At 45.4% G+C, this 23,697-nt stretch overlaps 1 protein-coding gene across 1 annotated transcript in view; it reads left to right on the top strand.

Moving 5' to 3' along the window:
* Positions 1-23,697, top strand: part of LOC138663732 (zinc finger protein 665-like) — a 78,336-nt gene that overhangs the window by 28,433 nt on the left and 26,206 nt on the right. Inside the window, exons 6-10 of the mRNA XM_069750055.1 lie at positions 2,388-2,465; positions 2,595-2,774; positions 2,854-2,977; positions 3,061-3,158; positions 4,190-4,280. Of these exons, the coding sequence (XP_069606156.1) occupies positions 2,388-2,465; positions 2,595-2,774; positions 2,854-2,977; positions 3,061-3,158; positions 4,190-4,280 (571 nt within the window). The remainder of the gene's footprint in view (positions 1-2,387; positions 2,466-2,594; positions 2,775-2,853; positions 2,978-3,060; positions 3,159-4,189; positions 4,281-23,697) is intronic.

The raw sequence follows: 23,697 nt of genomic DNA, 5'->3' as shown, positions 1-23,697 counted from the left end.
AGGTCAGGAGAGTTGGCAGGCCAATTGAGCACAGTAATACCATGGTCAGTAAACCATTTACCAGTGGTTTTGGCACTGTGAGCAGGTGCCAGGTCGTGCTGAAAAATGAAATCTTCATCTCCATAAAGCATTTCAGCCGATGGAAGCATGAAGTGCTCCAAAATCTCCTGATAGCTAGCTGCATTGACCCTGCCCTTGATGAAACACAGTGGACCAACACCATCACTGACTGTGGGTACTTGACACTGGACTTCAGGCATTTTGGCATTTCCTTCTCCCCAGTCTTCCTCCAGACTCTGGCACCTTGATTTCCGAATGACATGCAAAATTTGCTTTCATCAGAAAAAAGTACTTGGGACCACTTAGCAACAGTCCAGTGCTGCTTCTCTGTAACCCAGGTCAGGCGCCTCTGCTGCTGTTTATGGTTCAAAAGTGGCTTTACCTGGGGAATGCGGCACCTGTAGCCCATTTCCTGCACACGCCTGTGCACGGTGGCTATGGATGTTTCCACACCAGACTCAGTCCACTGCTTCCTCAGGTTCCCCAAGGTCTGGAATCGGTCCTTCTCCACAATCTTCCTCAGGGTCCGGTCTCCTCTTCTCGTTGTACAGCGTTTTCTGCCACATTGTTTCCTTCCAACAGACTTACCATTGAGGTGCCTTGATACAGCACTCTGGGAACAGCCTATTTGTTGAGAAATTTCTTTCTGGGTCTTACCCTCTTGCTTGAGGGTGTCAATGATGGCCTTCTTGACATCTGTCAGGTCGCTAGTCTTGCCCATGATGGGGGTTTTGAGTAATGAACCAGGCAGGGAGTTTATAAAAGCCTCAGGTATCTTTTGCATGTGTTTAGAGTTAATTAGTTGATTCAGAAGATTAGGGTAATAGGTCGTTTAGAGAACCTTTTCTTGATATGCTAATTTATTGAGACAGGTTTTTTGGGTTATCAGGAGTTGTATGCCAAAATCATCAGTATTAAAACAATAAAAGACCTGACAAATTTCAGTTGGTGGATAATGAATCTATAATATATGAAAGTTTAATTGTAATCATTACATTATGGTAAATAATGAAATTTTACACTATATGCTAATTTTTTGAGAAGGACCTGTATTGCGTTGGCCAGACACCGCCGCACACAGCGAAACGACGCATGCGTACACCTATCCCTGCGTGCACCATGTTAAAGATATGTACACTGCGCACAGATACGCTAATGTGAAACCAGCCGAAGGGGTTAATTTCGGTGATAAATTCCATAACTAGTAACCTCTCTTCTTATATTGATTTGTAAGCTCAGCCCCATGTACGCTCTTCACCCAGCCAACTTAAACACTTTGCACAACTAATTGAACTCCTTCAAGGTATCACATAGAGGAAATCCCATTCTATCATCCCCTTGGATGTGTCCGTATAGTATTCCAATACATGACTTGATATTGGGCTCTTATTTATCCAAAAAAGGTTTATATATACACACCAGAATTGAGGTCAACCATAGAAGATTCATCCTAGAAGGATCAGAATTTATTTTTAAAAACAATTTTGTAAAATTTCAAAATGTCATCTACCACCAAAACGAGAGGTACACTGGGGACACTGGTGGCACCTATGTATGCCAACTTTTTCATGAGTGTTTTTGAAAGCATCTACGATTATGATCTGAAATACTGTATGTAGAGAATATGAGAATTAAACGGCATGATTTCCAATACCACACTGTTAAAATTTAGATTCAGCAGCAGTGCAGAAGATAATACCCTTTTCCGTACTTCTTTGCCTATACTAAGATTTTGTTACTAGAACCCTTCAGCAGGATCCAGGCGACCATAGCAATTCATCGGCACCCCATGACTGTGTCATACAGGAGAAATAAGCCACACCAGGATTGCAGCATTTAAATGCCACGGTTGGAGACTGAGAGTAGTATTTATGTCTGTTATACCGGAGCGATAAGAGCAAGCCCTGATAAAATAAAAATGCTCTTAGGATAAAAAGTCTGAAGTTTTGCTAAATGGCACAAAATTTGCTCCAAGACATCTGGAATACATAAAATGGCTTAGGAGTGAACTGGAGTACATTTCTGACAACTTTTTTGAATTTTTAAACAGTTGCAGATGATAATTCAGCCAAAAACATCTGAAACCACAGCCTTATTGGAGAAAATAAAAAAAACACAGATAAACACTTATAAAACAATCACTTGCCATATATGTCAGCATCATTTCTGCGCTCGGTGATTAGATATAAAGTCTTCAGTAACTGTATTGTTACGTGGGATTCTTTTATGTTATATTAACTCATCTTCCCGTTCAGGTCCCTACAATATCGGATCCTGTCAGTAGAGATCTTCTACATAACAGAATTTTTTTAATTTACCCATCACAGATTGTTATGTACAGAGACAAGATGGCAGAGAGGATATTACACCTCACTCTAGAGATCCTCTTCCGGCTTCCTGGAGAGGTGAGAGATTCTGATGACGTCACATTACATCATTCTTATCTATGGGAATAACAGATGGACAGAACTGGAGAGGTGAGGACTCTGGAAATGTCTGTAATGAGATTTATTAATGTGTCTCTCCATAACCAGAATTACACAGTAGTGAAGAAGACCTCTAGTGAGCGCTGTCAGGACCCTGTGTCTGAGGGTTGGGAAACACCCCAGAGTCCTATCACAGGGCCTCAACCTCCCTCCCTGATACATGAGGACATCAATATTCAGAAGATCCTAGAACTCACCTACAAAATGATGGAGCTGCTGACTGGAGAGGTGACACTGCTGGGAATGCTGGGGCATTCTATAGTAACATGAAGGGATCGAGAAAATGACGTTTCATTGTATGTGTCAGGTTCCTATAAGGTGTCAGGATGTCTCCATCTATTTCTCCATGGAGGAGTGGGAGTATTTAGAAGGACACAAAGATGTGTATAAGGACGTCATGATGGAGGTTCCCCAGCCCCTCACATCAGCAGGTAATAGACAGGACTAAATACACACAGCCTATAATTATCTGTATGTAATGAATGAATTCAGGCCCTGTATGTGTTCCCTCCAGATCTATCCAGTAAGAGGAAAAGAACAGAGAGATGTCCCCGTCCTCTTCTTCCACATGACCGTAAACAAGAAAGTCCTGATGTTCCTCAGGATTATCAGGTAGATGGAGAGAAGATATCATGAGACTTCTATGAAGTGTAGACGGCTGTGAAGCTTTTGTGCTCAGTCCACTGGTATTACCGTATTTTTCGGACTATAAGACACACTACCCCAAAAAAGTAGGATTAAAATGGGGGTACATCTTATAATCCAAATGTAGCTTACTGGGGAGGGGGCAGAGCAGAAGCGGAGCAGGGTCACAGATGCAGTAAGCTGGCGGCTGGAATGGGAATTGTCATTGAGCCGAGATGTAAATCTGCTCATGTGCCACCTGTGGCGGCCATTTTCATTAAGCCCACCACCGGGAAATCAATGTACAGAGCAGGGACTCCGCTCCTGCCTCTTTGACATTTTCTTCAAGCCCAGGGCCTGCAGCCTTGTACCGTGGGGACATCCCCTCCTCCCAGCTCAGGGCACGCCACATCACTCCACTCCTGCTCAGAGGTGTTGAAGCGGTAAGCCAAACCTCCGACTCTGACTCATCAATTTCCCTGAATCCCAACTACAGGACTGACTACAAAGCACTGAATCACTACTGAGCATGCACATAAAGCGCAGCACAGATTCACCTCAACTAAAAGCCTAGATCCTTAGATCAGGAATGGAACAGACATCTATAGGAAATTTCATAATTTTCCCAAATTGTTCTGAAAAATTGACAGCACATCCTGCATTGAACTACTGTACCCAATTTGTTATAAATTTTCGGAGTCGGTACATTTTATACCAGTTCTGACATCACCAAAATGGACACCGACTCCACATCCCTGCTCCTGCCACCTTCGTCTTCTTGCAGCAGCGACCCTGCCGCTGCCACCCAGTAAGCTAAATTCAGACAATAAGACGGACCCCTATTTTTCCATTACATTTTTTTCCTATTTTCCTTCTCAAAATTTGGGGTACGTGTTCGCGTACGAAAAATACACTATATGTTTTGTGCTTGTGCAATGAGAACTGTGAAGATTTCTGGGTGAGCTGATCATAGATGTGACTTCTCCATCTGTCGGTTACTTTTACAATATCTTTTTCAGGGTGAAGATCTGACCCATATTTATACTACAGAGACATATATGAGGGGTGATGAGCAATGTAAAGAGGCGATTCCTACTGATAACCACCCAAGTGAGTAGCAGCCTCTCTATTTTTTTTTTAACTGGTTGGTACAATTATATATTCAGTTTTGTAGACTTTCTATTGAATCTGTACTATGTTTTGTGCACATACCTCACAAGCTATGTATTTGTCATCAGTTTATTAAGCAATTGGTGCAGGTCTCAGGACCCGGCCATCCATCGATCTGTCAATTGAAGAGTTGAATAATTTTTAGTTTAAACTGTGTATATCACTAAAAAAGGGGCAGAGAGGCTGTGTACAACAACTTTTTTTCACCACTGAATTGAGGAGATCAGGGCTATCATAGTTTAAGGTGCCCAATATATAAATTTCCCCTTCAGCCAAATCTCCCCTTCAACAAAAGGGGTGTTAACAGAGATTCCACTGGGGAGGGGCTTACTTTTTTCCCCTATATGACATTACCCAATCATGTGAAGGCAGAGTCATAGAGGGGGGAAAGCAAACAAAAGCTCAGAGAATGTCAAAACAGTCATTTTTAGTTTGATTTAGCTGAGCGCTATTCACCTGCGTTTCTTCCTGCCATTACACGCTGGGAGAGGAGGAGAGCTGCAGTGTGGAGAGCCATCATCATGCGAGCAGCATTTATTAATAATAATAATCTTTATTTTTATATAGCGCTAATATATTTTGCAGCACTTTACAGTTTTTGCACACATTATCATCGCTGGGGCTCACAAACTAAATGTCCTATCAGTATGTCTTTGGAATGTGTAAGGAAACCAGAGTACTAGGAGGAAACACACGCAAACACAGGGAGAACATACAAACTTCTTGCAGATGTTGTCTTTGGTGGGATTTGAACCCAGGACTCAAGCGCTGCAAGGCTGCAGTGCTAACCACTGAGCCACCGTGCTGCCCCGATTTTGTCATATGCAGCGCTGCGAACCTACTTCAGGTATCGGTGCAGCAGGCCCAGGGTGTTTGTGGGAGCAGCATTTGTCCCATAAATGATCTTTGTTACACTGGCAGCAATGTGTGTTTTTACTTTTTTTTTTCCAGTGCATGGTAATTTCCTTGCCTACATGGAGCAGAACAGTATTCCAAATGAAGAAGCAATTCCTAATTTTAGCTATGAAAAATTACATTTTTGCTGGGAATCTGTTTAGTATTATGGTACATATTTTTGCCTTGGAAGTGTAAGCATCTCTTTCAGGAGAAGGACATTAGGAGCCATGAAGAAGCAATGGCTCCTTGTATTCATTATTATTATTTAATGGCCTTCAACGTGATCTCAACCCATGGCTACTTGATGCATGACCGCTTTGTAGGAAGATCGATCTTGTGCAAGCCTAGATAGGTCCACCAGCCGTGAAGGAGCAATGGTTTCTTTTATTCACTATTGCTGTTTAACAGCCTTCCACCTTTATCTTAAACCACTTGATGGATGAACGCTCTGTAGGAAGGTCGATCTTGTGTAAGCCCAGATAGGTCCACCAGGCTCTTCTCCATCGTCATCTTGATAATTTCTTTTTTCGTTCAAATAAATTTTTATTAAGAATAACAAGACAATTAACATGTTACATTTACATTTTCAATGCAGAGTATTTCCCCCCCCCTCCCCTCCAAACAACCCCCTTCAATCCCAAAGCCCCCCACCCCTACCCCACAAAGCAGCTCATCTTGTTAATTACTTCCATCATTAAGACAATAGAGTATCTAATCCCTCAACCTATCGTATAAGCCACACTTTACATTACTATCCCATAGCTATCCATGAAGACCACATTTTATTGAACGTTTCAATTTTCCCTCTCTTCTTATAAATCCCCTTTTCCAGTGTCAGGCCCTGCTTCACATACTGGAGGAACTCTCCTCTTGACGGCGGCTCTTCCCTAATCCAATTTCGAGCTACCACCTTCCTAGCCATGTATAGCAATCTGGCTATAGCTATCTTTAGGTGTTTATCCACTCCAATCTCATCCACGCATCCCAACAAGCATACAACTGGATCCCTTGGCACCGTGCATCCATACGCACCTTCTATACGACTCAAAACTACCACCCAGAAGGCAGCCAACCTCGGACATGTCCACATCATATGGAAAATATCTGCATCCGTAGACTTACACCTCGGACATTCAGAGTCATTACGCAATCCTGCCTTATATAGCACCATTGGAGACTTATAAACCCTGTGTATCACATAGAGCTGTGACAGTCTATACGGTTCGCTCAGTGACAGTCTTGGGACCCATTCCAACACCGACTCCCAAGTCTCATTATCCATTGGACCCAGATCCCTTTCCCATTTAGCTCTCGCCATTATTGGAAACCCCAATAGGAAAGTGTGCAACAGATCCCTATACAGCGTGGATATGACTCCTCCAGTCGTCCCGTCATTACACACATACTCCAGTACTATATCCCTTTGAATCCTAATACCTCCGTTCCTACTCTGAGCTCCAAAAGCATGCCTCATCTGCAAATACTGATACTCCCCTGCAGTCCCGATACCAAATTCCGCCTGCAATTGGGAAAATGATTTCAGTTCACCTTGCTCAATTATTTGGTATACGTACTGAATCCCTTTGCCCAACCACTCTATCAGTACCCCCAATGCCTCAAATTCTTTCAGATTGTTATTATGCCATAGCGGCGAGTATCTAGTCAAGTCCGTGATCCCACGTATATGCCTCAATCTACTCCACAGCTTGCGTATCAACAGCAAAGTCGGATATAACTTCCCCAGACTCTCCAAGGATCCATCCTCCAAACATTGCACCACTGGCCTTCTTTTTGTCACCACCTCCATCAACCGCTGTACCGCCCCAGATGACCCCTCATGCGCCCAGCCCCTTAGATGCTGACTCTGGGCTGCAAGAAAGTACAATTCCGGGTTAGGCAATGCCAGACCCCCATCATCCTTGGGTCGCTGAAGTGTCTCCAGTTTGATACGCGGATGCTGCCTCCCCCATATCAAATTCCTAAACAGAGAGTTAATCTGTCTAAACTTCCCGCGTGGTATCCAAACTGGTGCATTGTGGAGAATATACAGTAATTTCGGCATCAGAATCATTTTGATAAGATTCACCCTACCTACCACTGGTAAATGCAGCTTAAGCCAAGCATCCGCCTTTGCCTTGAGGGCACCCAAGATTGGAGTCAGATTCTCATGTATATACTCAGTGACCGGCATAGATACCCATATTCCAAGGTATTTAAATTTACTCGTCACCTCCAGTCATCCATCCTCCAATGGTTCCCCACCCTCATCGTCCACCTTAAACAAGATAGACTTACTCCAATTTATCCTAAGCCCCGACACTGATCCGAATCGTTCAATAATCTCTATGGCTCCCTCCAAGGATGCAACTGGATCAGCCAGAAACAACAAAATGTCATCCGCATACAACGCCACCCTTTCTTCAATCACCCCATATTTAAACCCCGTCATCTCATCAGACCGTCAAAGTGTAGCGGCCAGCGGTTCCACAGCCAGAGCAAACAGAAGGGGGGAAAGCGGACACCCCTGTCTCGTCCCTCTAGCCAATTGTATGGTCCGTGACAACTCCCCGTTTACCCTAACCCTGGCCATCGGCATCGAATACATTAGTTGAATCCAGGATATGAACTGCGGCCCAAACCCCATTTTTCGCAACACCTACCAGAGATACCCCCACTCCACACTATCGAACGCCTTGTGAGCGTCTAAAGATGCAATAACTCTCTGGCCACAGTTATCGGCTCTGAGTTGCAAGTTCATATACAGCCTTCGTAAATTAATCGCAGTTGACCTATCAGGCATAAAGCCAGACTGTTCTGAGTGTATCAGGCCAGAAATAACACTTGTCAACCTCATCGCCAACACCTTAGCCAGGAGTTTAACGTCGATAGTAAGCAAAGAAATTGGCCGATATGAGTCCGGCTGTGTCGGGTCTTTCCCCTCCTTTGGAATCACCACTATTGTGGCCTCCTGCATAGATGCCGGTAGCCTTCCACCATTCCTAGCCTCCTCCAAGACCGCCTTCAATTTAGGGAAATCCGTCTACGCCAGGCGCCTTCCCATTAGCCATCGACTGCAATGCCCGTCCCAATTCCTCCTCCGTAATGGGAGCCTCCAAATCCTCCCTATCTGTATCACTCAGCCTCGGGAGCTCCAATTCCTCAAGGAACGCCACCGTGTCCTCCACCGACCCATCTACCCGAGAGGAGTATAAGTCTGCATAGAATTCTGCAAAAATCTCCAAAATCTCTGAAGTCTCAGAAACAGCAACACCACTCCCAGACACCAAAGAGTGAACAAAGGAAGTATTTCTCGGGGCAGATGCCACCAGCGAAAGCAAATGACCCACTGATTCACCCTCCTGGTAGTAGGCCAGATTCATAAATTCCCTCTTCCTTTCAGCCTTACTCAGCAAGACCGCCTCCAACTGACTCTGAGCTGCCTTTAACCTCCTCCCAGCCTCCAGAGTACCCGTTATTACCATCTCATCCTCCGCCACCCTCAGCCCATCAATCGCCAACCTCTCTGCCTCTCTCGATTTCCGCTTACACCTACTAATATCCCTGAACAACAGTCCTCTCAAGTACGCTTTCATGGCTTCCCACACAGTAAGCACGTCTACACTTCCCTCATTTATCTCAAAAAATTCCACCAACTCCTTCTTAATCTTCACCAAGTCTATACTGTGTAGCCAATTAGGGTGAATTTTCCACTCCCTCCTGCTCCCGGTCTGCGTCCCCACTGGTCGAAATTCCACTTCAACTGGACTATGGTCTGAGAGAGCCCTAGGTAAATATCTCACATCCCTCACCATCGTATCTAATAATCGGTTACCCAGTGCCAGATCAATCCTAGACAGCGTACCATGAGCTGGTGAGTAGCATGAATACGCCCTTTCCCCGATATGCCTAACTCTCCATAAATCAACCATGCCCACTTCCCGGACATAAGTCCCAAACGTAGTGATATGTCCCGCCGTCCTATTCTGGGGGTTTTTGTTCTTATCCCAAAAGTCATCACATATATTATTAAGGTCGCCGATAATTAGTAATGGTAACGGTCCCCAACGCTCTACCCTCTCCAGCACCTCTCTTATCTTCTTGCTTGAGTATGGGGGCGGAATATACATTGCCGCTATACACATCAATACTCCATTCATTTTACATTTCACCACCACATACTGACCATCCACATCTTCCCTTACCGCTACCTCCTCATATTGCACCCCCGCAGGAATCAACACACACACCCCTAGAGTACGTCGAGAAAGTAGAATGATACGCCCTCTGTATCCAGCGCCTATTCAATACGTTCACCCTCTCCCGCACTAAATGCGTCTCCAGCAGGCATATCATTGAGACCTTCTGTTCTCTGACATACTGCAAACTTGCCGCTCGCCGTGTTTTATCCGCCAGACCTCTCACATTCCAACTCAATATTTTAATACACTCTCCCCCCCTGTGGCTCATCATTTCTCATAATATCCAATTTCCCAAGTATAAGCTGCCCCACCCCTCCCATCCCCCCTACCCCCTCCCAACTCACCCCCCTATCCCCCCCAGTGTAACGCATTCTTCCTCTCAGCAAGAGTGGGGCTCCACTGCCCACTGCGAACACTCTCCCTCACTTAACCCTCTCCATTCGCGTCCCGCTGCCATATCAAACATAATTTCCCCCAACTTTCCACTTTATTATAACTTAACATTGCACTTATATAACATATAAGAAAAGTACCAAACCAGTTCACAGTACCCAGCATAACCCTCCTCCCCCACATTTAGTAGACGGTACTGTCCCCTTCGGCCAGTCCTCAACAAGGCCTAGCAAAGCCCCCAGCAGTTGCTCAACTATTTAACCGACGCTAACAAGCGCAAAACTCTCCGCCAACAACAGAGAAAATAATTTCCAGCCAGATCTCGCCGAAATGTCAGTCGCCCATTCCCTTAAGTTTTTTCTCATGAGTATCAAGCCACTGGGTAGCGTCCTCCGGTGTCAGGAAAAAGTGGGTCTTATTAAAAGCCACCAGTCTCAGCTTGGCGGGAAACATCACTGAGTACTGCACTCCCAGCTCCCTCAGTCGCCGCTTGACTCCAGTAAACTTCATCCGCTGCTTCTGAACCGCAGCGGAATAATCCGGATAAATGGCGATTTTTTTTTGACCTCCAGCCGTCAGATCCTCCATCTCTCTAGCCTTTCTGAGGATAATGTCTCTGTCCCTGTAGTTGAGTATTTTAGCAAGCATGGTACGGGGATTTGCTCCTGGGGCAGGGGGCTGCGGCGGGACCCTATGAGCACGTTCAACAGCAAAAACTTTTGTCAACACTGTGCTCCCAATCTTCTCCACCAGCCAGTTTTCAACAAATTCTGTGGGATTTCTCCCCTCAGTCTTTTCAGGCAGCCCCACTATACGTATATTATTTCTTCTGGATCTATTTTCCAGATCCTCATTTTTGGCAGCGAGCTCGGCTATTGCTTGGGCGAACTTCTTTTCAGCTTTTTGTAATTTCACTATGTGATCTTCTGCCGTGCTCACCCTCTCCTCCACCACTCCTATACGTTTGTCCATTTTCTGCAGAGCCGCATTAATCTGTGCTGTGTCCCCTTTAACTTCCTGCATCTGCTGGGCCAAGGAGTTCAGGGATTGCTGACATGAAGAGATCAGTGTGATAACATCTGTAAGAGTCGGCTCCTCTCCCTGTGATATGGCTTCAGGTCCCCCACTAGCCCCCGCCATGCTGCCTCTCTCCTTCCCCCTCTGTACCTCATGCTGCTTGGCTGTGCTTGCTTCCTCCTCCTCCTGGTCAGCTCCAGCTCCAGATCCTGGTTCTGCCTCCTCAGCAGCCTCCACTCTGGCATACTGCTGCAGCTTTGCGGCCACCTCCATGCGCCGCTGACATGCGGTGTTCTCCTTCTCGGCGTCCTCCCTAGCATCGGAGCCATCTTGGCCGGCTCCTGCATCGCTGGTGCCAGCGTCTTTCTGCCGCCTCCTGGTCATCGCTGCCGACTCCGGACCTGCTGCTCCGCACCGCTGCACTCTCCGGACCTTCAGCCAGCCGGATTTAGGTGAGTTTACCCGAAAATCGGGGTTAAAGCAGGATTTTTGTCCTTCTGGCAGCGGGAGCACTCTTCCCTGCTTCCACTCACATGGCCAGCTAGGACACTCCCCCGTCATCTTGATAATTTCAAACTATCGGGTTGCTGGTCTTCTTCTTGTTCTTTCTACTGACCATGTGCATCTTCAGTGATTGGTCTCTTCCTATGATGTGTCCAAAGTAGGCAAGTCATAGTTTGTTGATCCTTGCTTCGAGTTACAGATCTAGTTTAATTTTTTCCAAAATTGATTTCTTTCCTTCCATGGTATTGATAATGTCCTTCTAAAACACCACATTAGAAGCCATCAGTTTTTCTTTTGTTTTGTTTCTTTATCGTCCAGATTTTGCATCCTTCTGTTACCACAGAAAAGCTTAAATTATGTACAAGCCATGTCTTCAACGTCAGTGAAATGTTCCTTGATTTGAATAACTTGTCCAGTAACTTCATTCTTGATTTTCCGATAGCAATTCTCCTATTAACTTCCTGTGCTGTTGCGGCATTGATTCGAGTAGGTTGAAGTCCTTTACGACTTCCAGCTCATCGGTGTTCATCTTAAATGGGTCCCGGTCATACCTGGCAGTAGTGAATATCTTTGTCTTTTTTGTGTTGAGTAGCAGTCCCATCTGCAAGCTCTCCTTCTTGACACTCTTGATAAGTCTTTAATTCCATCTATGCTTGTTGCTATCAATGTTATATCGTCTGCGTATGTAAGATCGTTGATGATTAGTCCAGCAATTTTGATTCCTTCTATTTCCACAACGCCAGCCTTCCTGAAAATAGCTCATGCATATAAATTAAATAGAAGTGGTGACAGGATGCAGCCTTCTCTGATGCCTCGCTCTACTTTGAACCATGCTGTGTTACTATTCAGGCTGTTGCTTCTTGGTCGATGTAAAGGTTAAAATAGATCTCCTTGTATTCTTTGGCCTTTTCCATTATCCATCTAATGTTAGCAATTACATCTCTTCTTCCTCTGCCTTTTCTGAATCCTGCTTGTTTCTCTGGCAGCTCTTTATTAATGTAAGGTTGTATCCATCTTTGTAGGATCTTCAGTATTATTCTGCTGGCATGAGGTATGAGCACAATAGTCCTATAGTTTCCACTGTTGGCAGCATCTGTCTTTGGAATAGTCGCAGATCTTGTCCAGTCCTTGGACCTTTTACCACTTGTCCATACCTGCTGACACAGGCGCGTCAGGATATCAACTGCTGCTTCAGAAGACTTTATTAGCTGTTTTGGAATATTGTCACATCCAAGTTCTTTGTGTTATGTGCTATGCAGAGAGACCTGGCAAAACTGGCACCAAACCAGCAAAGATGTAGCCACAGGCTCTCTAGGCGCAAGTTGTCCAGCTAGATGGACACTTGAGGTCCGGGAATACTCTTCCCCCAGCTCCCAGAGATGGAAGGGGGATTTTGGCAGAGCATTTCCCAGGCCAACTGGCAGCTTGCATCTGGTGATGCAGCTGGTGCCTTGTCAAGATCTAGGTGGGTACAACTGTAAGAACCCCTGGGAGTGAAGCACAAAGAGACAAGGGGAAGAACCCTGGAAAAACCCTGAAAGATAGCGAATAGTGATGAGCAAGTATACGCGTTACTCGAGATTTCCTGAGCATGCTCGGGTGGTCTCCGAGTATTTGGGCTTGATAGGAAATTTAGTTTTTGTGGCTGCAGCTGCATGATTTGCGACCGCAAATCATGCAGATACAGCAACAAAAACTAAATCTCCTATCAAGCCCAAATATTCGGAGACCACCCGAGCATGTCTCAAATCTCGAATAATCAGTATACTCGCTTATCACTAATAGCAAACAATATTGCCAGCACCACTCACCTCTAAAGTATATAATAAACAGCAAAGGCTTGACCAGTGAGCAGGGTTAAATAGCCCGCCAGATACTAAATGAATTGATCAGATGTTGAATACCTTCCAGTCATCCCCAGATAACCACTAACTGCTAACCTGCACAGCAGAATGGACACAATCCCACCAGTGCATAGTACCAGACACAGCAACGTCCTGCGTTGCCTGGCACTTGTTGAAAGCAGAGTCACATGTCCCCCTGGCAGAAAAATCTGTGGGAGGTGCAGCGTCCCACATCCGCACACATACAACTACTGCAGAACTCAAAACTCCAAGAGATTGTAACGGTTTAAACTGTGAGAGAATCCAAAAATAAGAAAAAGAAAATCACATTTTTTTTTCTAAATAATGAAATTGTATTTATTGCATGAAATAAGTATTTGATACAATAGAAAAACAGAACTTAATATTTGGTACAGAAAACTGTGTTTGCAATTACTGAAGTCAGATGTTTCCTGTAGTTCTTGACTAAGTTTGCATACACTGAAGCAGGATTTTTGGCCCACTCCTCCATACAGATCTTCTCCAGATCTTTCAGGTTTCAGGGCTGTCGCTGGGCAACATTGAGTTTCCGCTCCCTCCAAAGATTTTATTTTGGTTTCCGGTCTGGCTAGGCGACTCTAGGACCTTGAAGTGCTTTTTTGCGGAGCCGCTCCTTAGTTGCCCTGGCTATGTATTTCAGGTGATTGTCTTGCTGGAAGATGCAGCCATGACCCATCTTCAATGCTCTTACTTAGGAAAGGAGGTTGTTGGCCATGGGGGGCGTGTCCTGACTTCCTATGTGAGTGGACGCACAGAAGATCGCTCCCGCTGCTAACCTGCTAAAATCCTGTGCGGACGCTGCTGACCGGACCTTTCTGCCCCCTACCGGCTGACTGAGGGTCTGAGGAGTGCGGCGGTGCTGAGCAGTGGTCCCGGTGTGAGAGGAAATGACCAGGAGGCGGCGATGCAGGAGCCAGCCAAGATGGTGCCAAGGCGAGAGAGGATGCTGATAAGGTGAACGCAGCATGTCAGAGGCGCATGGAGGTGGCGGCGAAGCTTCAGCAGTTTTCCAGAGTGGAAGGAGCGGAGGAGGCAGAGAAGGAAACCGGAGCTGGAGCTGATATGGAGGAGGATGTGAGCCCGGCAGGACAGCATGAGGTACAGAATGGGAGGGAGAAGAGCAGTATGGTGGGGGCAATAGGGGGACCTGAAGATATGATCCTGGGAGCTGAGCCGACCCTCAAGGACATGTTTGTGCTGGTTTCTTCTCATGTAAACAGTCCCTGACCCTCCAGATACGGGAGGTTAAAGGAGACACAGCACAGATAAGTGCAGCCCTGCAGAGGATGGACAGACGCTTGGGGGTGGTGGAGGTGAGGGTGAGCACTGCAGAAGACCACATAATAAAACTGCAAAAAGCGGAGAAAAAGTTCGCCCAAGCAATATCTGAGCTGACCGCCAAAAATGAGCATTTGGAAAACAGATCCAGAAGGAATAATATACGTAAAGTGGGTCTACCTGAAAAAACTGAGGGGAGTAACCCCACTATGTTTATTGAAAATTGGCTGATGGAGAAAATTAGTGGCACAGTGCTGACGAAGGTATTTGCTGTTGAGAGAGCTCATAGGGTCCCGCCGCAGCCTCCTGCCCCAGGAGCGAATCCCCGTACCATGTTTGCCATAATACTGAATTACAGGGACAGAGACATTATCCTTAGGAAGGCCAGAGAAACGGAGGATCTGATGGTTGGAGGTCAAAAGATTGTTATTTACCCGGATTATTCTGCTGCGGTTTAGAAACAGAGGATGAAGTTCACCGGGGTCAAGAGACGACTGAGGGAGCTGGGAGTGCAATATTCTATGCTGTTCCCTGCAAAGTTAAGAGTGGTGGCTTTTGACAAAACCCACTTTTTCCTGACACCTGAGGACGCTACCCAGTGGATTGACACTAATGCTAAAAAACTTAAAGGGAAAGGTGATTGACTTTTAGGGGAGATCCAGATAGGAGATATCTCTCTGGCGCTGGAGGAGGGATCCGTGTTTAATAGCATAATTGCTAAAGAGATGGGCGGCTGCTGAGGGCTGAGCTGGGCCGTATTGGAGGCAGGGCCGGCGGGAGCAGTAATGATTAATAAGTATGGGAGAGGAGGGTTATGCGGGGTACCGCAAGTTTGTAGTTTTTCGACATGTTAATATATGTTGAAAAGTTTTGTTGTGTTTAAAAAAAAAAAACTGTGGGAAATTCTGATCTTTATGGCAGCGGGAGGTGAGCGGGGAGGGTAAAGCAAGGGAGAGTGTTCGCAATGGGCGGTGGAGCCCCACTCTTGAGAAGAGGCAGAATGTGTAGCATTGGGAGGGTTAGGGGGGTAAGTTGGGTTTGGGTAGGGGGTTGGGAGGGATTAGACAGCTCATACCTGGGAGTGAAGATATTATGAAGGATGATGAGTCACATGATGGGGGGTCGCATTAAGATATTGTTGGAATGTAAGAGGCCTTGTGGATAAGCACAGGCGGGCAGCGAGTTTGCAGTATGCTCGAGATCAGAGCACTTGAATGATTTGCCTGATGGAGACGCACTTGGTGCGGGAGAGGGTGGATGTACTAAATAGGCGCTGGATACAGAGGGCATACCATTCTACCTTTTCCACGTATTCTAGGGGTGTGTCTGTGTTGATACCTGTGGGAGTGCATTTTGAAGAGGTGAAAGTGCAGGTGGATGTGGATGGTCAGTATGTGGTGGTAAAATGTAAAATAAATGGAGTGTTGATGTGTATAGCGGCAATGTATATTCCGCCCCCGTATTCAAGTAAGAAAATTAGAGAGGTGCTGGAACGGGTGGAACGCTGGGGCCCGACACCATTTCTAATCATTGGGGATCTCAATAATATCTGTGATGACTTTTGGGACAAAAATAAAAATTCCCAGAATAGGACAGTGGGACACATTATCACGTTTGGGACTTATATTCATGAAATTGGTATGACTGACCTATGGAGAGTTAGACACGTTGGGGAAAGGGGTTATTCATGTTATTCGCCGGCCCATAGTACTCTGTCCAGGATTGATTTGGCTCTGGGCAATCGTCTGTTGGACACAATGGTGGGGGATGTGCGGTACTTACCTAGGGCCCTCTCAGACCATAGTCCAATTGAGGTGGAGTTCCGATTGCTGGGGGCGCAGGCTACAAACAGAAGAGATTGGAAGATTCACCCTAACTGGTTGAATAGTATAGATTTAGATAAAATAAAACAGGAGGTGACGGAATTCTTTTTGCTGAATGATGGGAGTACAGACCCTCTTACTGTATGGGAGGCCATGAAGGCGTACTTAAGGGGGCTGCTGTTCAGAGATATCAGTAGATGTAAGCGGAAGACAAGAGAGGCGGAGAAGGTAGCGATTGATGGGCTGAGGGCGGCGGAGGATGAGATGGTAACAAAGGGCACTCCTGAGGCTGGGAATAGATTGAAAACGGCTCAAAATCATCTAGAGGAAATTCTGTTAAGAAAGGCGGAAAGGAAGCGGGAGCTTCAGAGACTGGCTTATTTTCAGGAGGGTGAAACTGTTGGCCACATGCTGTCGCTGGTGGCTTCTGCCCAGAGGAGTACTTTATTTGTCCATTTCCTGGCTTCTGGGAGTGACACTAGAGTCTCCGAAAATTCAGAGATCGCGAGGGTCTTTGCGGATTTTTACGCGGACCTATATTCCTCTCGGGTTGATGCGTCGGCGGGAGACACAGTGGCTTTTTTGGAGGGGCTGGGACTCCCGAGGCTGAGCGATGTAGACAGAGAAGGTTTAGAGGCTCCCATCACGGAGGAGGAGCTGAGTCGGGCATTACAATCTATAGCTAATGGGAAGGCGCCTGGAGTAGATGAGTTTCCCGCTGAAATTTATAAAAATATGGGGGAGGTGCTGATTCCTAGATTAAAGGCGGTTTTAGATGAGGCTAAGAGTAGAGGGTGCTTGCCAGCGTCCATGAGAGAAGCCATAATAGTGGTAATTCCTAAGGAAGGTAAAGATCTGGGGCAACCTGAATCATACCGGCCAATTTCTCTGCTAACTGTGGATGCCAAGCTCCTGGCCAAGGTGTTGGCGACTCGTCTGACTAGTGTCATCTCCAACCTGGTACACCCAGATCAGTCTGGTTTTATGCCTGATAGATCCACAGTGGTTAACCTGCGAAGGCTGTTTATGAATTTGCAGCTTAGGTCCGACAACTGTGGCCAGAGAGTTATCGCATCCTTAGATGCCCATAAGGCATTCGACAGTGTGGAATGGGGATATCTCTGGCTGGTGTTGCAATATATGGGGTTTGGCTCACAGTTTGTGTCCTGGATTCGGCTGTTGTATTCGCAGCCGGTGGCTAGAGTTAGAGTGAATGGGGAGCTATCTCAGACTATACATCTAGCTAGAGGGACGAGGCAGGGGTGTCCGCTCTCTCCTCTTTTGTTCCCCCTGGCTGTGGAACTATTGGTTGCCAAAATTCGGCAGTCTGATGAGGTGTCTGGGTTCAAATTTGGGATGAATAAGGAGAAGGTAGCGCTTTACGCAGACGATATTCTACTGTTTCTGGCTGACCCAGCCGATTCCTTGGGGGCTGCTGTTAGGCTTATTGAAAGATTTGTCTCTTTGTCGGAACTGACGATAAATTGGAGTAAGTCGATTCTGTTTAAAGTCGATGATATGGGGGAGGACGGGAGTGAGCTTCCTGCGGATGGGCGACTTAAGGTGGTTAGTCAATTTAAACACTTGGGGATATGGGTCTCTGTGCCTGTTACAGACTACTTACATAGAAATCTGACTCCGGTTTTAGGCGACCTTAAGGCAAAAGTTGACACTTGGATTAAGTTGCACTTGTCAGTGGTGGGCAGGGTTAATCTTATTAAAATGACTTTGATGCCAAAATTACTATATATTTTCCATAATGCGCCAGTGTGAATATCGCGTGAAAAATTTAGACAGATTAATTCCATGTTCAGGAAAATGGTATGGGGGAGACATTATCCACGTATCAGACTGGAGATGCTTCAGCGACCCAAGGAAGATGGGGGTTTGGCTTTGCCCAATCCTGAAGTTTATTTTCTTGCAGCCCAGTGTCAGCATTTAAAGGGCTGGGCGCATGAGGGGTCGTCCAGTGCGGTACAGCAATTGATGGAAAGGGTGACGAAAAGAAGGCCAGTAGTACAGTGTCTAGAGGATGGATCCCTGGGGGCATTGGGGAAATTGTATCCAACTATATTTTTGATAGGTAAGCTGTGGGGTAGATTGAAACAAAATTGTGGCATCCCGGGACTAACCAGGTTCTCCCCGCTATGGCATAATAATAACCTACCTGAGTTTGTGGCATTAGGGGTATTACCAGAGTGGCAGGCTAAGGGGATTCAATATGTGTATCAAATACTTGAGCAGTGGGAGCTGATATCCTTATCCTTTTCCCAACTGCAGGCGGATTTTGATCTTGGGTCTTCGGGGGAATATCAGTATCTGCGGATGAGACACGCATTTGGAGCTCAGAATAGGGATGGATGCATTAGAATCCAAAGGGATATAGTGTTGGAATATGTGTGCACGGAAGGGACTACTAGGGGGGTTATCTCCACTCTTTATAAAGATTTACTGCATACATACCTTTTGGGATTTCCGATAAATGCAAAAGCTAAACGGGAGAGGGATCTGGGCCCGTTGGAAAATGAAATTTGGGAGTCGGTGCTGGAGTGAGTTCCACGACTGTCACTGAGCGAGCCGTAAAGGCTGTCGCAGCTCTATATAGTGCACAGGGTCTACAAATCTCCGGAAGTATCATATAAAGCAAGTCTGCGTGCTGACTCTGATTGTCCAAGGTGTAAGTCTTCAAATGCTGATATATTTCATATGATGTGGACGTGTCGTGGACGTGTCCGAGACTGGCTGCTTTTTGGTTGGTGGTTTTGAGTCGTATGGAAGGAGCGTATAGATGCAAGGTGCCAAGGGATCCGTTGGTATGTTTGCTGGGATATGTGGATGAGATTGGAGTGGATAACACCCTGAAGATAGCAATTGCCAGATTGTTGTATATGGCTCGAAAGGTAATAGCGCGAAATTGGATTAAGGTTAAACCACCTACAAGAAGCGAATCTCTCCAATATGTAAAGCAGGGTCTGACATTGGAAAAGGGAATCTATAAGAAAAGAGGGAAAATAGAAATGTTTGATAAACTGTGGTCTTCATGGCTAGAAATGGGATGAGGTAGACACGCGGGATTGGAGAGTCTAGGGCCTGACTCGGTAAGGACAGAGGTCATAAGAGACATAAGAGGTCTGCGGTCTTACATGGGATGATATTCATTCAGTATTATTGATGGTGGCGATATTGGAAGAGGTGGGCTGTCTTCTTGGGCGGGGGCGGGAAAAGTTGGGAATGATGGGGATTGGTTAGGGGGGAAAGTTTGTATTGAAAAAAAGAATATAATATGTAAATTGTGCTGATATTCTTAATAAAAATCTACTTGAGTTAAAAGAAAAAAAAAGGAGGTTGTTGGCCAAAATCTTGCGATACGTGACCCCATCTATCCTCCCTTCAATTCAGTGTAGTCGCCTGTCCCCTTTGCAGAAAAGCACCCCCAAAGTATGATGATTTCCCCTCCATGATTCACGGTTGGGACTGTGTTCTTGGGGTTGTAGTTATCCTTCTTTCTCCAAACACAACGAATGGAGTTGATACCAAAAAGTTCTATTTTCATCTCATCTGACGACATGATCTTCTCCCATGTCTCCTCTGGATCATCCAGATGGTCATTGCTGAACTTCAAATGGTCCTGGACATGTGCTAGCGTGAGGAGGGGAACCTTGCGTGCCCTTCCGGAGTTTAGTCCATGACGGCGTAATTTGTTACTAACACTAATCTTTGCCTCGAGGCAAGATCTTGCATGGAACGACAGACCGAGGAAGTTTGACAGTCCTCCTGTTTCTTCCATTTTCTAATTATCATGCCAACAGTTGTTGCCTTCTCACCAAGCTGCTATGGTACTGTAGCCCATCTCGGCCTGTGCAGGTCTACAATTTTGTCTCTGGTGTCCTTGGACAGCTCTTTGGTCTTGGCCGTGGTAGAGATTTAGGCATGTGATTGATTGTGTGTGTGGACAGGTGTCTTTTATACAGGTAACGAGTTCCAACAGGTGTAATTAATACAGGTAATGAGTGCAGAGTAGGAAGGTTTATTAAAGAAAAATTAACAGGTCTGTGACAGCCAGAATTCTTGCTTGTTGGTAGGTGATCAAATACTTTTTTCATGCAATAAAATGCAATTTAATTAATTAAAAATCATTCAATGTGATTTTCTGTTTTTTTATTTTTAGATTCTGCCTCTCACAGGTGAAGTGTTACCTATGATAAAAATGTCAGACCTCTCCATTCTCTGTAGGTGGGAAAAATTGTAAAAGTGGCAGTATATCAAATACTTATTTTCCCGACTGTACTTAGAGTACACTATACACACAACAAATACCCAATACAAACATTAAATACACAATCAATGTATGAAGGGCACAATACAGACATCAAATTTGCAATACACAGAAAAAAATACACAATAATACATCAAATACATAATACAGATAACAAATGCACAGTACAGACAAAAAAAACTATATAGAGCTAAAATATTTCCAGTATACAGTGAAATACTATACTACCAATATACAGTGAAACTATTAACATACAGTTCCCAAATGTACAGGGTGGGCCATGTATATGGATACACCTTAATAAAATGGGAATGGTTGGTGATATCAACTTCCTGTTTGTGGAACATTAGTATATGGGAGGGGGAAATCTTTTCAAGATGGGTGGTGACCATGGTGGCCATTTTGAAGTCGGCCATTTTGGATCCAACTTTATTTTTTCCAAGGGGAAGTGTTATGAACAGGTGATTCAGAACCACAATGGACCTAGTGGTTAAGAGCACACAAGTGAACTGTTAGTTACTAAATAGGACGAGCTCTGAGACGTGGGAACTCTGCTGACCGCAATCCCTGATCCTATAATACCACACTAAAGGTAGCCGTGGAGCGCTCCTGACCAGAACCTAGGCGCCTCGTCACAGCCTGAGAAACTAGCTAGCCCTGAAGATAGGAAAATAAGCCTACCTTGCCTCAGAGAAATTCCCCAAAGGAAAAGGCAGCCCCCCACATATAATGACTGTGAGTAAGATGAAAATACAAACACAGAGATGAAATAGATTTAGCAAAGTGAGGCCCGACTTACTGAATAGACCGAGGATAGGAAAGATAGCTTTGCGGTCAACACAAAAACCTACAAATAACCACACAGAGGGGACAAAAAGACCCTCCGCACCGACTAACGGTACGGAGGTGCTCCCTCTGTGTCTCAGAGCTTCCAGCAAACAAGAAAAACCAATATAACAAGCTGGACAGAAAATATAGGAAACAATAGTAACATAAGCAAAACTTAGCTCATGCAAGGCAGACAGGCCACAGGAACGATCCAGGAGATAGCAAGGCCAATACTGAAACATTGACTGAAGGCCAGGAACAAAGAACTAGGTGGAGTTAAATAGAGCAGCACCTAACGACTTAACCTCGTCACCTGAGGAAGGAAACTCAGAAGCCGCAGCCCCACTCACATCCACCAGAGGAAGCTCATAGACACAACCAGCCGAAGTACCACTCATGACCACAGGAGGGAGCTTGACCACAGAATTCACAACAGGGAAGAGGGTCATGTGACACATCATTTTTGAGAATTTCACAAAACAAACAATGGTGTGCTTGGTTTTAACTTAACTTTATTCTTTCATGAGTTATTTACAAGTTTCTCTTTGTTCACAGCCAATGACATGTTGCAGAGGTTAACACGTGAGTGCCTATAAATTGTGTTGATTTCTAGTGAACGCAGTACCTGGGTCATTGCAGATTTCAATGCAAGACACCCTATGCAAGAAAACTGTCAACATTTCCATTTGATTTAGGTGTATCCATATAAATGGCCCACCCAAAGAACTTTGCCTCATCACTGAACATGATGTTCTGTGTAAATTGAGGGTCCTGTTCCAATTTTTGTTTTGCCCCTTCTGCAAATTCATCGTGCCGATCTGGCATCAGTCGAACATCCCTTCGGCAGATGTTAGTAACTCACAAATGGCACCCTTACAAAATCCAGCTGTTGCAGTATCTCAATGAGGATGACCCAGATCGGCACTCTGAATTTGCAGAATGGGCAAAACAAAAATTGAAACAGGACCCTCAGTTTACACAGAACATTATGTTCAGTGATGAGGCAAACTTTTTTGGGTGGACCATTTATATGGATACACCTAAATAAAATGGGAATGGTGACAGTTTTCTTGCGTAGGGTGTCTTGCATTGAAATCTGCTGCAATGACCCGGGTACTGCGTTCACCAGACATCAACGCAATTTCAATCCTCTCCTCACGTGTTAACCTCTGGGACATGTCAGTGGCTGAAAATAAAGAGAAACTTGTAAATAGCAACTCATGAAAGAATATGTCACAATGTCTTGTGAAATTCTCAGTAAGTTTGATGTGTCACATGACCCTCTTTCCATTGGAAAAAATAAAGTTGGATCCAAAATGGCCGACCTCAAAATGACAGCCGTGGAGCGCTCCTGACCAGAACCTAGGCGCCTCGTCACAGCCTGAGAAACTAGCTAGCCCTGAAGATAGGAAAATAAGCCTACCTTGCCTCAGAGAAATTCCCCAAAGGAAAAGGCAGCCCCCCACATATAATGACTGTGAGTAAGATGAAAATACAAACACAGAGATGAAATAGATTTAGCAAAGTGAGGCCCGACTTACTGAATAGACCGAGGATAGGAAAGATAGCTTTGCGGTCAACACAAAAACCTACAAATAACCACACAGAGGGGACAAAAAGACCCTCCGCACCGACTAACGGTACGGAGGTGCTCCCTCTGTGTCTCAGAGCTTCCAGCAAGCAAGAAAAACCAATATAACAAGCTGGACAGAAAATATAGGAAACAATAGTAACATAAGCAAAACTTAGCTCATGCAAGGCAGACAGGCCACAGGAACGATCCAGGAGATAGCAAGGCCAATACTGAAACATTGACTGAAGGCCAGGAACAAAGAACTAGGTGGAGTTAAGTAGAGCAGCACCTAACGACTTAACCTCATCACCTGAGGAAGGAAACTCAGAAGCCGCAGCCCCACTCACATCCACCAGAGGAAGCTCATAGACACAACCAGCCGAAGTACCACTCATGACCACAGGAGGGAGCTTGACCACAGAATTCACAACAGTACCCCCCCCCCCTTGAGGAGGGGTCACCGAACCCTCACCAGAGCCCCCAGGCCGACCAGGATGAGCCAAATGAAAGGCACGAACCAGATCGGCAGCATGAACATCAGAGGCAAAGACCCAGGAATTATCTTCCTGACCATAACCCTTCCACTTAACCAGGTACTGGAGTTTCCGTCTCGAAATACGAGAATCCAAAATCTTCTCCACTATATACTCCAACTCCCCCTCAACCAAAACCGGGGCAGGAGGATC

This window comes from Ranitomeya imitator, chromosome 2 (genome assembly GCF_032444005.1).
Source record: "Ranitomeya imitator isolate aRanImi1 chromosome 2, aRanImi1.pri, whole genome shotgun sequence".
Taxonomy (NCBI): domain Eukaryota; kingdom Metazoa; phylum Chordata; class Amphibia; order Anura; family Dendrobatidae; genus Ranitomeya; species Ranitomeya imitator.
Note: the sequence above shows the minus strand (reverse complement) of the source record. Positions and strands in the feature narration are given on the sequence as shown.